General features: G+C 53.0%; 1 protein-coding gene across 4 annotated transcripts in view; it reads left to right on the plus strand.

Moving 5' to 3' along the window:
* Window positions 1-8,233: 8,233 nt before the first annotated feature.
* Window positions 8,234-15,027, plus strand: part of BCL11B (BCL11 transcription factor B) — a 96,833-nt gene continuing 90,039 nt past the window's right edge. For all 4 annotated transcript variants that reach the window (XM_007455648.1, XM_007455650.1, XM_007455649.1 and 1 more), the window contains exon 1: window positions 8,234-8,291. In XM_007455648.1, coding sequence (XP_007455710.1) covers window positions 8,234-8,291 — 58 coding nt within the window. The remainder of the gene's footprint in view (window positions 8,292-15,027) is intronic.

Raw genomic sequence — 15,027 nt, forward strand, 5'->3', positions numbered from 1 at the left:
GCCCCCTTCCGATCCCGTTAGCTGACACCCGTCAAAGCATCCAAACATCCTCCATCTTCTCTTGCACGGCCGCCGCGGTGAGAGTCAGGGCTGTTGCAACTTCGCACCATGGCCTGTACATCCTGGTCCTGAAACTGAGGCCACAGGACCCTGGGGGGAACTCAGGGAGTCCCCGGCCACCCTTGTGCAGCTCCTGCCCTTGTGTTCTCCTGCTTTCCAACTTGCCTCTGGGTTGGGTGCCTTTAGGTACACAGAGCTAATTAAGGTGTTTGATAGATTTCAGTTGGAGTATGAGTTCTTGCCAGAAACATCAACAATTCGATTCCCCAAACACGATGCCGAGCGTTAAATGCACTAATGCTTTCTACATTACTGTGTTCCTTCCCAGCCGGAACGTGTGGTCTGGGTACAATATACCGAAACGGTCCCCAAACAGGCGTCCTCACCCTTCAGTTCTCTAATTGTTCCTGTTAATCAGATACAAATAATGAAACTGCAGATGCCTGTGCTAAATCTCAACAGTTGATGAATCTATGGGTTGGAATCTGGAAGTCCAAATTCAGATGTGAAAAAATAGACCATAGATCTGCCCTGTGTAGATGGTGGACCATTGGAGACAGGTCAAAGATGGGTGTCTTTGCTCCTGTGCAGTGTTCCATTTCAGGACACATATGGGAGAGAAAGAGAGAGAGAGAGAAGGAGAGAGGGAGAGAGAGAGAGAGGAGAGAGAGAGAGAGAGAGAGAGAGAGAGAGAGAGAGGGAGGGAGAAAGAGAGAGAAGCAGAGGGGCTTTGTTGCAAGTTCAGATCGGAAACATTATTTGCCACATCCATATTTTAGAAGCCATTGTTGTTTCAACGATTCCAAAGGCTTAAAATCACACTGAAATCACTTTTTTAAAGGACCCAGCTTAAACTAATACCAGAATGCACAGCAATCCAGCATCTCAATTTTCCCTCTACAGCACTAATTATCTTTTGTTGTAGCAAATTGTCTGCCTTGTAAGTTGAGCCTTGTAAATTGTGTCTTCAAGCAGATGCAATGTTTTAGAATGCGCACAATGGAAGAACTTTGATAACTTCCACGTACTGTAGATATATTATTCCACCTCCAATAATGCACCTGCAGTTCAAACTTTGTGTTGTGGAGGCTTGTTTATTTATTTTATTTTATTTTTTTACTTTTTAAAATTTTTCGATACGCGGGCCTCTCACTGCTGTGGCCTCTCCCGCTGTGGAGCACAAGCTCCGGACGCACAGGCTCAGTGGCCATGGCTCACGGGCCCAGCCGCTCGGCGGCACATGGGATCTTCCCAGACCGGGGCACGAACCCGTGTCCCCTGCATCGGCAGGCGGACTCTCAACCACTGCGCCACCAGGGAAGCCCAGAGGCTTGTTTATTTGTCAGCTTGCAACCTTAACTCTCTGCTATTGAATAGAGGGAATGGCCCTTAAGTCTTTTCTAGGATACAAACTACCTTTGTTGAATTCACTTGAAAGCATACTGTGGGTCTTTCTAAAACTATGAAACAGCCGATGAGCTCTCCCAGATTCCCTTGTCTTTTCCAGCTCTGGAAGGCATATCTGAAAACAAGGTGTTGGCCGGTTTTCAGTTTTATTTTTTTGGTAAGTGACCCCTTGCAGCATCCTCATTAACGGTGCCTTTGCCTTTCAGAGGGATGCTCGCCTGACTCATGCCTCTCTCTCCTCTGCTCCTCCCTAATTGAGTGCTTCCCCCTTACTTCCCTTTTTCACCACTTCCTTTGTAGAGCATCACAGCACAGACAGGAGCATTCAGAGCCTACATTGTTGGGTGGGGGGAGGGGGGAGGGGCGCAGAGCTCACAACTGAGTCAGAGGTGTCTACAACTCCAGCTTAGCATTTTCTGAAACTTCCTCTTTCTCAAACTGCTTAAGGATACAAACTAATTAATCCTCACAGCTTCATAAAACCCTTGTTGAGAAGGTGATCATTATTGCCTCCCTCCTCGGCGCCTCTCCGTTTCCTATCACCAAGACACCTCATTGTAGCGCCAGGTCTGACAACAGCCGCTGACAGCCAGAGTTGGAACTGAAAATTCCCTTCTGAATCCCAGTTCTTTCCCCAAACGAACCATTTTAACTCTCTTTCTCTTCCCTGTCTGTGCTCTAAATAGGGTAGATTGACGGTCACTAGCCCACTGAATTCAAACCGGTGTCTGTGTGTGCGTTTTGCATTTTCAGATATACAATTTGGAGACTTGGTGACAGGACGGAAAGCAGCAGAGAGACCCTTTAAGTACAACACACACACACACACACACACACACACACACACACACACACACACACACCACACTCCCCACAGCCACTCTGATCTCTGTGTATGTGGCGGGGGGGGGGGGGGCGGGGTGGGATTTGGTACAGTTTGATCATCTTCGTGAACAATGTTTCTACCGAGTCGACCAACTGGGTGATGCCAAACCCTACCAAATTTGAATTGATGACTCAACTAAAGAATTAAAATTAGCAAAGGCAAGAAAATTCCAAATGAGGTGAGAAAGCTGTAGAAATAGTCCCAGATCCCCTAGTACTGAGCCATTCAATATCATTTCTGATGACAGGGACAGAGCTAGGAACATTCAATGTGGGCGTAAGTCTTTTTCATATACGGAGAGCTCGGTAAGTATTTTTTAAGGAAAATAATACATGAATCAGGAACAGTGACTTTGGTTTAACCCCTTGCAGGCTGCAGCTATAAAGCCTGCAGGCAGGGATGCCTCAATTTCCTAGAGCTTCCATGCTTCTGGTAGTCCGAAATCTACCACTGTATCAAGCCCAGGTATTACTGCAGAAACAAATAAGGTGCAAATTAAGCCATGTTTTAACAAAAGCAATGTTGCTAAATTCAGTGCACGGAAAGAATCAACCTCACACTTGTTGGAAGGCAAGTTTTGTGGGCCTGTCTCTGCTATAAGGTGACAATGCAAAAAACTTCTCCAAATCTAGCAAAGCCTTAATTGAGAGCTATGGCTCCTAGAAATTTGCTGTAATTTTCAGAAATGACATAAAACAATTCTAGAAGATATGCCAGGAAGCTTAAAATGCCTCTTTTGTCTTTTTAGGCTTCGGGATTTGATAGCTCCTAGAGATTCTGGAACAGTAAAGAAGGAGATAAAGGCCATCCTGGGAACCTTATTAATATGTACATAAATATGACTTGCATAGGACTTCCACTGCAGTTTCTTAGAAAGTTAAAACAAGTCAATCCACTGATCAGATCGATGTGTTTTATTTATCCTCATCTTCGCAGTCAATAGCGTTTATAGACTCCAAGGAATAGAAATCAGCAGGCACAGTTTGCCTCTGAGTTTACCCTACACCTGTGAATACGAAAAGATTTGCCTTCTCTTTGCCTGGATTTTTTTTCTTTTTTAAAGCATCAGAAATGAAGCCCAAGGTAATTTGATAAGATGTGTTGTTGAGTTTTTATATTGCTACAGTTATCTGACTACATTTTAGAGGGTGGATCCGTGTTTAAAAACCAAACAAACAAATGAAACGACGATTTTCTTTCTGCAGAAATACTGAGTTCCCATTTTTACTGACACTACACGTCTCGATTCGTTCCAATTTTCTGTAAAGACATAATATAAAATATAACAGCTCAGAAGGCAAAGATAACATTGCAGAATCTCGAATAGAGCCCCACCTTAGCTAAGAGTTAAGCACTGAGAATTGTTCAAAAAATTTTGAACAAGAAGCTCGGCCAGGGGGTCACGTGACTGTTTAATCTGCCCCCATTTCATGGCGTGGTCCACGCAGCGCACACTGGGAATCAGAGCCCCACACAAGGTTAATAAAAAGACACTCTGATTTGATAAATGATTTATGATTTCTGAACTAGTCCTCAATAAAGAAATTTAAAGAAACTGAAAAATATTAAGGATTATCTGCTGGAACGCATTGTGAAGCTAGAAATATTTGTGAGTTCAAAAAGCTTTCTGACCTCTCCTTTTTTTTGAAAGATGGTGCAGAAAATGTGGCATTTCTTTCTGTCTGATTGCAGTCTGCACAAAGCCCCAGCTCTGGGCGGAGCACACAGTAGGTCTACAGCAGGCTCTGAAGAAAAAAGTCGGAAGGACTTTTTTAGGACCACATTTGTACTTGCACTTTTCCCATTTATATTTTCATATGTTAAGCACCTGCCTCCCCCCCTCATTTTGGGGATGGGAGTGACTTTTACTCTAAACAAAGGCTTGATAGGTCAGGGAGTGGTGTGTGTGTGTGTGTGTGTGTGTGTGTGCGCGCGCGCGCGCGCAGTAACCTTCTCAGAAGGGTCTTGGATCCCCTGCCTGCCAGGGGTCCTGAGGAGGGGGTAGGGACAGGGCTGTGACCCGAGCTCCGCCACCCCACTCTCGCTCCGTCTGCTTGTTGTCTGGGCATCGAGAGAGTGGGGAAACTGGGGGCCAGCTGCCGTAGCCGGGCAGGGTCGAGGGAGAGGTCAAGGTCGGCCGAGAGGCAGCTATTGATCCGACTTGGAACGCGAGACAGGGAGCATAGCAAGACTAAAGGGGGAGCTGTGAGACCAGACATTAACAGCTTTCAGCGCTAATGATGCCCGTGCCAGACGGGCAGAGGGAAAAAAAGGAGACTGGAGCGGCAGCTGGGATCGCTCGCTGCCTGCGCCCGGCCGCCTCTCCCGAGAGGAGAAGTGGGAGGAGGGGGAGGAGGGCGAAGGGGCCAGCGCAGGGCTGGGCAGGGGCAGGGCAGCCTCTCCCTGGCCGCCGCGAGGTGGAGCGCGCCGGCGGGCTGCGGCGTGTCCAGCCCTGCGCCGGCCCGCCCGCGCGTCCCTCTTCCCGCCGTCGGGGCAGCGTGGGGCCAATGAGGAAGTGCTCCCCGGGTCAGTCGCGGCCCGCGCCGCCCCCTGCCCGCTACTTCCTGCTGGGGGTGGGGCGGGGGTGCCCCCTCCCTGGACCCAGCCGCCCGAGCGCGCGCGATGAGGCAGCTGCAGCCGGGGCCCCCGGGCACCCTGCACAGTCCGCGGAGGGGCCCCTTTCCTAGGAGGGGGCTGCCCCATTCCCCCAGGCCACAGACCGGGCCCCCTCATCCTTGTAATCGGCCCCGGGAGGGTGAGGGTCGCGTGCTGGGATTTCGGGCGCCGGAGCGCCGGCGGCGCGGGGAGGCAGGCCAGCCGCGGCGATTTGAGCCCAGACCTGCCCCAGTGCGCTGTGTGACCTTGGGCAAAGAGCTATCCCTCTCTGGACTTCACAGCACCAGTGCTCAGAGAGCTCTCCCAAATTTAAGAATGTGGGCAAGAAGTTGGGATGGCCGGTTTATCGTTTTCTTGAGAAGTTTATTTAAGGTGCGTGTGGGCATTTTTTCTTACATAGGCCACTTTCCTGGAAAGATTTTCGTGGTAGGGCTGCATGGGAGGAGGTGCTTCCAGACTTTGGACCACGTGGAGGTGGGGTGTAGGTGGTGGGTGATGGGCTGCAGCGTGCAGCCCCGGGTGGGTAGCTAGTGCGGACTGGCTCGCCACCCGCGCCCCTTCGCCCCCCACGCCGCCCGCTCCGCCCAGTCTCCACCCGCTCGTCCGCCGACCCTGCCGCCCGGTCCGCAGAGCTGCACTCTAGGGCACATTTTATTGTTATTATTTTTTAGGTGGGGGTGGCTTGGGCCGAGAGGTCTTTCTGTCCTCGCTAATGGGCGCTGCGCTCTCTTAAGTTGTTGGTGCCGTCGCCCGACCCACGACCTTGGGGGCGAATGCCCCCACCCCCGTGTCCTCCCCCGAGGAAAAGGCCCTGAGGGAGGCGGCGCGCCCGGAGGCGTCACGGCCCAGCCTTTCGCTCCGGTGAGGCCGCCAGGGCCCGGCCTGGGGGCGGGGTGGGGTGGGTGCAGCTGGGCTCGCCCGCGAAGCCCAGTCCGGAGCCAGGCCCGGACCCGCCCTCGCCGCCTCCCGGCCCAGACCCGAGATGCCCTGGGAACGGTGAGGGGGCCGGCCGCGTGGCACGCCCAGCCGGGAGGGCAAGTCGCGAAATAGATGAAGTTGGCTGAGGCCTGGGGAGGGACGAGGAGGTTGGAGTGGGGGTGGAGGTCCACGCGGACTGCGGCCTGGCCTTGTCCCCGGGCCACGGACAGGCACCCACAACTCCTCTTGTCCTCGCCGGCTGCAGATCAAACGGCTGACAAGGCAGCTGTGTCCTTCCCAGTCTGACGGGCGATTTCCAGTCCTGCCCTGGGCGGAGGAGCCCTGGGGGAGGGGGGCGTTACTTCCAGGCTGCAGTAATTGTCAGGGGGTGGGAGGGAACTGGGGGACCTGAGGGGGTCACCCACACGAGTGGGTCCAGAGATCCGGCCACACCTACTTCTGGGTCAGCAGGTACGAGAACCTCTCCCACGTGGAGCAGCCCTGCCCTTCACCCCCACGCTTCCCACAGATCTCGACGTTGGGGCCGGGGTGTCAGTGTACACCCCAAGGAGTCAGTGGGATGAGGTGGCGGGAGCGCACAGATTGGGGTGAACATTCCTTCCGGAATGCGACTCAGACAAGGTCTCACGTTTCCCCTCCCCCAAATGTGCTCTTAATTCTCTCCTCTTAGCATCTTTTATTTTGTCCGCTTCGCTCTCTCTCCGAGTTTGGAATCTCAGGATTTATATGGAGACACTTTTTGGAAGTTTAACCCCGACCCCTCGATAAAACAAAAGTGAAAACAACCAAGCTACTTTTCTAGGGAGATGAAGCAATTGACCATCTGCCTCCAGTCCCCGTGTCGACCCCAACCCTCTTTCACAGCCATCCCCACGCACCCCCCCTACCCCGCCAAGAGCTTTCGGATGAGTGGGTGGGGACTTGCGTTGATTCAACTTACTTCCACGCACAGCGCACTCCGCCCCCCTTCTCTCGGGGTCCAGCTCCCTGGAGGGGAGGAGGGATGGAGGATTTTCTTTTATTTAAAAATATCCTGCCCGGCGTCCTCCCCCCCTCCCCCAGGCGCTTTGCGCTGGCAGTGCACGGGGAGGGGAGGAGCGCTGTAAAACGCTGCACGTGTGGCCGGCCTGGACTGCGGGTGTGCGCACGGGCGAATGTGTGTGTGAGAGTGTGAGTGTGTGTGTGTGTGTGCTTTCTTGTTCTCTTACAGGGTACAATGTTAAAAAGCCACCGCTAGTCGCCCCCAGTGCTCCGACTCTCTGGGTCTTTTTGTCTCTAGTGCAGATTAAACGTCACGTCCGCACTTGAACTTGAATTTTATCCCATTGTACAGAGGCAGCCCCAGCCATAGAGAGACCGAGAGCTCCCAGAGAACCCGGACTCCGCCATCTTCACGTTGCAATCTATAGCTCCCAGTCCGCGCCCGCACCGACCCAGGCGCACTGGGCGAGCCGCCCCTCGGCCCAGCTCCCCTCGGGCCCGCGGCGCCAGGGGAGCGCTGGGGAGCGCTCGCGGGGACCCGGCAGCCTCTCCGGCCGGCGCCAGCCTGCCAGGTGAACTGGGAAGGAGCCGCTCCTGGAGTCCCTCCAGAGCATCGGAAGGGTCAGTCTCCGAGAAAAAAACAGGCAGCCCGCAGAAAACCCAGAAACAACCGAACCGGGGCAGTTTTACATTGCTTTGGGCTTCTGGAGGGGGCGGGGTGAGGGGGTACGAGACAAGTCCCCAAGTTTTCTTTGCTTTTTTTTCTTTTCTTTTTCTTCTATTTTTTATTTGTTTGCATTTTTTTTCCCTTTTCCCCCCTCCTGGTAGAAGTGCGCTTTCCACCTACCAGACCCTGAAAGAAAGTGTCAGGAGCCGGTGCAAAATCCGGTTTAAGTTCAAGAAGACATTTGCAAGTCCAGGAGGCCAAGCAGTTTGAAGAAGTGTAAGCAATTTTTTTTTCCTTGAAAAGAATATATTTTTGAAGAAACCAGCCAGTCCGCGGCAAGCAAGAGCAGATTTTTTTTTTTTTTGCCTTTCTCCTATTTTAGATCGAGAGGTTTTCCTTTTTCCTTCTTTTTCTTTTTTTTTTTTTTTGCAAACAAAACAAAAAACAGCATAGAAGAAAGCGCAAAATAAAGAAGAAGAAGCGGAGGAAGAGAGGGCAAGAGGAGAAGGAAAAAAAAAAACAACCAAAACACCAACCCGGGCAGAGGAGGCGCGGCGGCGGCGGCGGCAGCGGCGGCAGCGGCGCGGCGCGGCGGCAGCGGCGGCGGCTCGGACCCCTCCCCCGGCTCCCCCCATCGGTGCAGCTCTCCGGGCGATGCCAGAATAGATGCCGGGGCAATGTCCCGCCGCAAACAGGGCAACCCGCAGCACTTGTCCCAGAGGGAGCTCATCACCCGTAAGTGTCTGCGGCGTGCGCGCGAGGGGCCGGAGGATGGGGCTCCGGGCGCCCGGGGCTGAGGACACCGAGCCAGGCGCAGCCGGGCCGGGCGCCGGGGAGGCCCGCGGGCTCACAGAGGCAGCAACGTCGGCCCAGAGCATGGTAGGGGGCGGGGGGCCTTGGGAAAGTTTCTCTGCAGCCCGGAGAGTCCGGGCTCTGAGCACTCAGACGCGCCTCGGGCTCGGGGGCCTGCGCAGCGGGCTCCGGGCCGGGGAGGGGGCGCGCGGGCTGGAGGAGGTGTGTGTGTGCGCGCGGATCCCGGCTGGACGCTCGCCCCTCCGAGCGGCGTGTGTGGCGGCGGCGGCGGCGCTGGTGGCGGGGTTTGGAGAGGAGGGGGAGGGGGCTGGGGGAGCGGAGGGGGAGGGGAGCCGGGAAGTGGGGAAAAGTTGGCTAGCGCGTGGGTCCGCGCTGACGGCGCGGGCGGAGGAGAGCGGGGTGCGCTCGGGCCTGGGGGCGATGCGGGGCGAGGGGCGGCCGCCGGCTCCGAGTCGCCCAGGCGCTGCACCCGGCCGGGCAGGGCGCCGGCCACGCCGGTCCTAGGATTCCGCAGCCGCCTTTCTCTCCCCTCCTCTTGCTATTTGCAAAAGAATCCAGCTGCGTGGCTGTTTGCCGGGCTCCTGCACCCCAGCCCCCATTTCCCCACCTCCGTCTGTCTCCTGGGATGATCTTGTCTTCTTTCCCCCACTCCAAAAGAAGGTGGGGGCATCGGGGGCTGGTGAAAAATCCCCGCCACGGGGGGAAAGAAAAGCGTTGTTAGCTAGGAGTGGGATGTGCTTGTACAATAGTGGGGGGGGGGAGAGAAAAAGAAAAAAGGAAAGAGATCTATCAATCTCTCACCCATCTTCCTATCTCGGATCTTTCATCTTCCCTATCTAAATAAACAAGGCAGGTCGCAGTGGAAATCCACCGGCTGAAATCGTGTGGATTTCAAGCAAGTGGCGGGGCGGGCAAAGTCAGGCAGCGGGGCAGAGACGCAGCAGCTTCCAGCGCCCCAGTCGGGTTTATTTAGCAAAGGGAAGAAGCGTGCGGGAGCGGGCCAGGTACGGGGTTTGCAGGGGAGCTCGCCCGGCTGCCTGCACGCTTGCACCCGGAAGGTCGGCTCGCAGCGCTCCCCGCCCGCCGCAGCCCGCGGGGCCGCTGCTCCGCGGCGCGCAAACCTTTCCCCGCGGTCCTTTCTCTCGCGGTGCCTGGGTCGCCTTTGCTTTTTTTTTTTTTTTTTTTTTTTTTTTTTTTTTTTGCCAGTCCGGGGGCCTCTCACTGTTGTGGCCTCTCCCATTGCGGAGCACGGGGGCGATGCGGGGCGAGGGGCGGCCGCCGGCTCCGAGTCGCCCAGGCGCTGCACCCGGCCGGGCAGGGCGCCGGCCACGCCGGTCCTAGGATTCCGCAGCCGCCTTTCTCTCCCCTCCTCTTGCTATTTGCAAAAGAATCCAGCTGCGTGGCTGTTTGCCGGGCTCCTGCACCCCAGCCCCCATTTCCCCACCTCCGTCTGTCTCCTGGGATGATCTTGTCTTCTTTCCCCCACTCCAAAAGAAGGTGGGGGCATCGGGGGCTGGTGAAAAATCCCCGCCACGGGGGGAAAGAAAAGCGTTGTTAGCTAGGAGTGGGATGTGCTTGTACAATAGTGGGGGGGGGGAGAGAAAAAGAAAAAAGGAAAGAGATCTATCAATCTCTCACCCATCTTCCTATCTCGGATCTTTCATCTTCCCTATCTAAATAAACAAGGCAGGTCGCAGTGGAAATCCACCGGCTGAAATCGTGTGGATTTCAAGCAAGTGGCGGGGCGGGCAAAGTCAGGCAGCGGGGCAGAGACGCAGCAGCTTCCAGCGCCCCAGTCGGGTTTATTTAGCAAAGGGAAGAAGCGTGCGGGAGCGGGCCAGGTACGGGGTTTGCAGGGGAGCTCGCCCGGCTGCCTGCACGCTTGCACCCGGAAGGTCGGCTCGCAGCGCTCCCCGCCCGCCGCAGCCCGCGGGGCCGCTGCTCCGCGGCGCGCAAACCTTTCCCCGCGGTCCTTTCTCTCGCGGTGCCTGGGTCGCCTTTGCTTTTTTTTTTTTTTTTTTAATTAAAAAAAATTTTTTTTGAAACTGCAATAGAAATAAAACGTCCTCTGGGTGCCATCGAAACAGCGGGCAGGTTGTGTTCCTGCAGTCCTTGGAGCACCTCGTCAGGCTGGGGCCGGGCTGCCGGCGCGGAGCTGGAGAGGGCTGCGCGCCCAGCCGCCGCCGAGGACCGGCTGCGGGGCGGCCGAGAGCCGAATATTTATGTTATATTTTAAAAAATTTAAATAAATAAATAAATATATAAAGGGGTTCTCCCCTCCCCTGAAAACCCAGCATAGGCGCCATCTGCTCGGAGCATTTGCTGCTGCCATCTCTCCTTTGTTACAGCAGATACATTAGTAAGAATTTGTGGATTTATTATTATTTTGGGGGGAAGGGAATAGATATTAAAGTGGGCTTGCTTTGGGAGAGGGATACCTTTCTGGAGGGAGGGAAGAGGACTTCTATTTTTCATCATTGTAACATCAAAAAGACTCGCTGGTTGCATTTAAAACAAAATGTTTTGCAACCATATTTGAACCTGGTTTGATCAAGGTCCTCATCGCCAGTTGACATTTCGTCCTTTACCAATCCTTTAGCAATCGGTTATTCTACCCCCCTCCCCCGTTTAGATGGTGGAGTGGCTGTTAGAATATCTGTACTTGCAGACGCCTAATTTCTCCAGGAGGCAGTTTGCCCCACAGAGCCTCTGTATAATTGCAAGGGTTGTTTTTGAGGAGGGGGAAGTTGGGGCGGGGGGGAGTCCGGGAAGGGGGAGTTGTCTGGGGTGCATTGCCAAGCTGGCAGCAGCGAAGGAGCCAGGAGTGTTTGCAGTTGTGTGTAAAGGGGGAAAGAAGCAGGTAGGTTCGCTTTGCTTTTGCTCTCTCCTCTCTGGTGTTCCTGGGACCTCAGGAGCAAGCCCTGGCCAGGACGACTGGCGGCAGCTGGGCATGGGGGGCGAGGGGCGCCTAGTGCAACATCCTTCCATCCTTCATTTGTTTCGTGGATGTTTCAGTCTTGCTCAGAGCAGTGCTGGGGAAAGCCGGCTGACACTGGAGCAGTGGCAGGGAAGGAGAGGTGGGGAGGAGACCAGGGGGCAAAGGATATCCCACCTGCCTTCCTGGAGCGCACGGAGCCCAGGGCATATGCAGGGGTTTAAGCAGGGAGAGTGGTCCAACCAGTTTTCAGACAAGGCTATTTATTATCCAAAAGCAGCTGGCTTTTCTGTCTGTCCCATGTCACCCGGGAGGTGGGAGTGCAGGCAGGGGAAAGGCAAGAATTGGATGCAGTTTAGGCTGTAGGGCCTGTGCAAGCGTGCCTTTCCACAGTGATGCAGGAGTTGTGGGTCTCGGGTGCTCTGGAGCCCTGGCCAGCAAAATGGGTGCTGCCACAGCCCCGATCCGGTGTCCACATTTTAGATTTCAAATGTGAAAGAAACAGCCTAAAACGTGGTGCATCTTCCCTTGGGTGGCAGCCCGCCGGCCTCAGGTTCTTTAGAGATGATGCAACTTAGTATAACTGATGGTTTGAGAAACAGAAGAGCACACAAACAGCGTCGATCATCTTGCAGGGGGGTTGGCAAGTGGGAGAAGGGCTCCATAATGAGCTAGTTGAATTTACAGACAGGGCCAGTGAGAAGAGGGGTGAGGTAGAAAAGAGAGAGTGGGAGGCAGCTGGGGATGAAGACTTAGGCTTCTGGTTTGTTTCAAAATGTTTGACCCAGATGGATATGGCTTTTAAAACCGGAGGACAGACACAGCTTTCAATAAAAACAAACACAAAACAACACAGTGACAGTACTGGACAGGGTAGGATGAGGACCAGTGACTGGTCAGGCAGAGGGAAGGGCCGTGAGCCCACTGTGCCAGGCCGGGTGAGTGGGGAGGCAGATGAACCCCAGGCTGTGCAGGAGCTCTGAGGCTTCCCGAAGGAAATAAGAAGGCCAGGGTAGATTACACAGCCCCAGCGAAGGTGATTTTTTCAACAACCCACCAACAGGTTTCCTTGGAAGATTAGTAATTTTCCATATGAATTCACGATTTTGCAGAACAACTAGAGACCCAAGATTTGACACGGAAGTTAGGGTGTGTTCATTCCATGGTTGCCTTTTAAATTAGGCTTTGCTGTGGCTGTTTTGAAGGCTGCTGTGCTTACAATTATCTTAACTCCCCAGGGTAGAGTAATATCACCAGGTGTCCACATATCTTTCAAAACTGGGCCTCTGATAAATTTCATAAGACCTGGGTCCCTCTTTTTTTTTGGTAGTTGGTGGGGGGAGTGAAGTTTGTCTCCCTTCTGCACAGAAGGGAACCCCATATCATTAGCAGTGTGATATAAGTCAGCTGCTCTGATTCTAAGGGAGAATAGAAATGTGTTCATCCAAGGTGTTATGCCAGGCGGATTTTATTCATTTGTAATTCACACCTGAGAGAAAAAATAGCAATGAGCATATTTTAACAACCCATAATATTTTTAAAGGGTAGTCTTTCCCTCCCTGAAAATTACGTACGGGGGAATATTTCCTTTTTTCTGAGGGTGGGAGGTGGCTCTCTGTGCTTTGGCCTTGCCGATTTTTGTCTGGCCTTCAAAATATTTCGTAACAGAAAACGAGTCATTTCTCAAGTGCTGGAGTGAATGCAGTTGCTTTGGTGAAGGCGGCCTTAGGAACATGGAGGGAGGCTGAGTCAGATGGTGGGGTGTGATGCTTTGCTGACCACTGTGCAGGGCCAGATGGGTCTTATTGACCAAAGGGGAGGCCAGTTTTGGGTGCACCGGAGAGTAATTAGCATCTGTCTCAGGTGAGATGGAAGCACGCAAAGCAATCGATCAGTTTCCCACTGTAGAGGGCACCGGTTTCTAGCACCTTATCAGAATCGATACAGCTCTTGGCGCTGTCTTTGGGCTTAGAACACGGCTTGCACCCGCCTTCCCTTTTTCCTTTTCATCTCCTTTCTCTGATCGCTTTGCATTCTCTGTTGCTTGTTGTGATAAAATACTTTCCAAAATAAACTTTCAGTTGAATTGGCTTTTAGTTGATGGCAAGGCTGCAACGCCCAGCAGCGTCTGACGCCTCTTGGCAGCTAGGGGGAGCTCGGTGCCCGTGTCATGCGTGGAGCCGTCGCTGCGAGGGGCCGGGACCCGGCTTCCATCAGCCGCGAAAGCAGTTTACGTTGCTGCAAAATGTCCTAAGTGTGAAGTTGTAATATTGATTTTCCTGCAGAGAGTCGAGCAGGACAAAATGAGAATATAAGTTTGAGAAATCTATTTTCAAGCCATCGGCATTGATTTACAAGCCCTCACTAGGCAGATGGGGGCAATTTTCTTTTTTAAATTTTTTTTTTTTTTTTGAAAACAGTTACAATTGTTAGCTTTGAATGGGCGTGTTTCCTCCGGTTAGTCTGTGGTCTTGACTTTCTGAATTGCATTAGGTCGTTGAGGCATGCCTGATGGGGTGAGGGGGTCTGGGAAGAGTGAACCTCGTTTTGTCCATTCCTGTGTTGCATGTCACAGACCTGGGGATCTGCCACTGCTCCGGGGAGTCATGCGTCTAAAACAGCTTTGATGAGTGGAAATCTTTTCAGCTCAGATTTTATAACACTTGGATCCTCAATTCCATTTATTAGGTAATGTTCCCACTGTACTAAGTGAAATAGCACCATTCCCCAAAGAGATAAAATGCCAACTCAAATAATGTGTAAAACTTTGTCTGGAAGGAGTATGTGCTTGCTAGACCCAGCGTTGCTAATACTTTTCACCCCAAACGGTGCCCTTAATGGATGGCTTTTAATGACACGATTTCTCCCCTAACCGTGTAATTTCGTGCTGGGGAATATGTGTGCTTTTGATCACGGAATTTGTGGATCTATAACGTCTTCTTCTCCAAGTTCAAGAAATCTGCAGAGGGCTTCCCTGGTGGCGCAGTGGTTGAGAGTCCGCCTGCCGATGCAGGGGACGCGGGGTCGTGCCCCGGTCCGGGAAGATCCCACGTGCCGCGGAGCGGCAGGGCCCGTGAGCCATGGCCGCTGAGCCTGCGCGTCCGGAGCCTGTGCTCCGCAACGGGAGAGGCCACAACAGTGAGAGGCCCGCGGACCGCCAAAAAAAAAAAAAAAAAAAAAAAAAAAAAAAAAAAAAAAAAAAAAAAAAAAAAAAAAAAAAAAAAAAAAAAAAAAAAAGAAATCTGCAGACAGCACAGTTAACCCAGAGTCTTCTGCTTGAGTTCAGTACATGGGCAGAAGAGGTTACGTGGCGACAGGAAAGGAGTGCTTTATTCTAACCTGAAAGAGAAATAAATTAGGTCAGACAAAAGCCTAGCGCTGTCATCAGCCAGAGCAAGAGCCTTCACTCTCCAGTACAGAGGGCCAGCAATTTATCTGATGATTTCTCCACTCCGTTTAATGTTTGAATCGAGCCTGCTGTAAGCATATTGTGGCAGCGAGCTCATTTGACAACTCAGAGATGAGGCGTCACTGTCACCTCGAAGCCTTGGGCTGGGACAGTTGCCTCTGGCCTGCAGAAAACTGTTAAAAAAATTCATTTCAGAAATCCCCAATCCTTTGCCTTGGAACTTGGGGGAGTTTCACAAGCTGTAACTAAACACAGACTACAGATACCACAATGTGTGAAGAAAAATATATGGGGGAGAGTAAAGATGGGGTCCT

The sequence above is a fragment of the Lipotes vexillifer genome, unplaced genomic scaffold (assembly GCF_000442215.2).
Source record: "Lipotes vexillifer unplaced genomic scaffold, Lipotes_vexillifer_v1.1 scaffold584, whole genome shotgun sequence".
NCBI classification, from domain to species: Eukaryota; Metazoa; Chordata; class Mammalia; order Artiodactyla; family Lipotidae; genus Lipotes; species Lipotes vexillifer.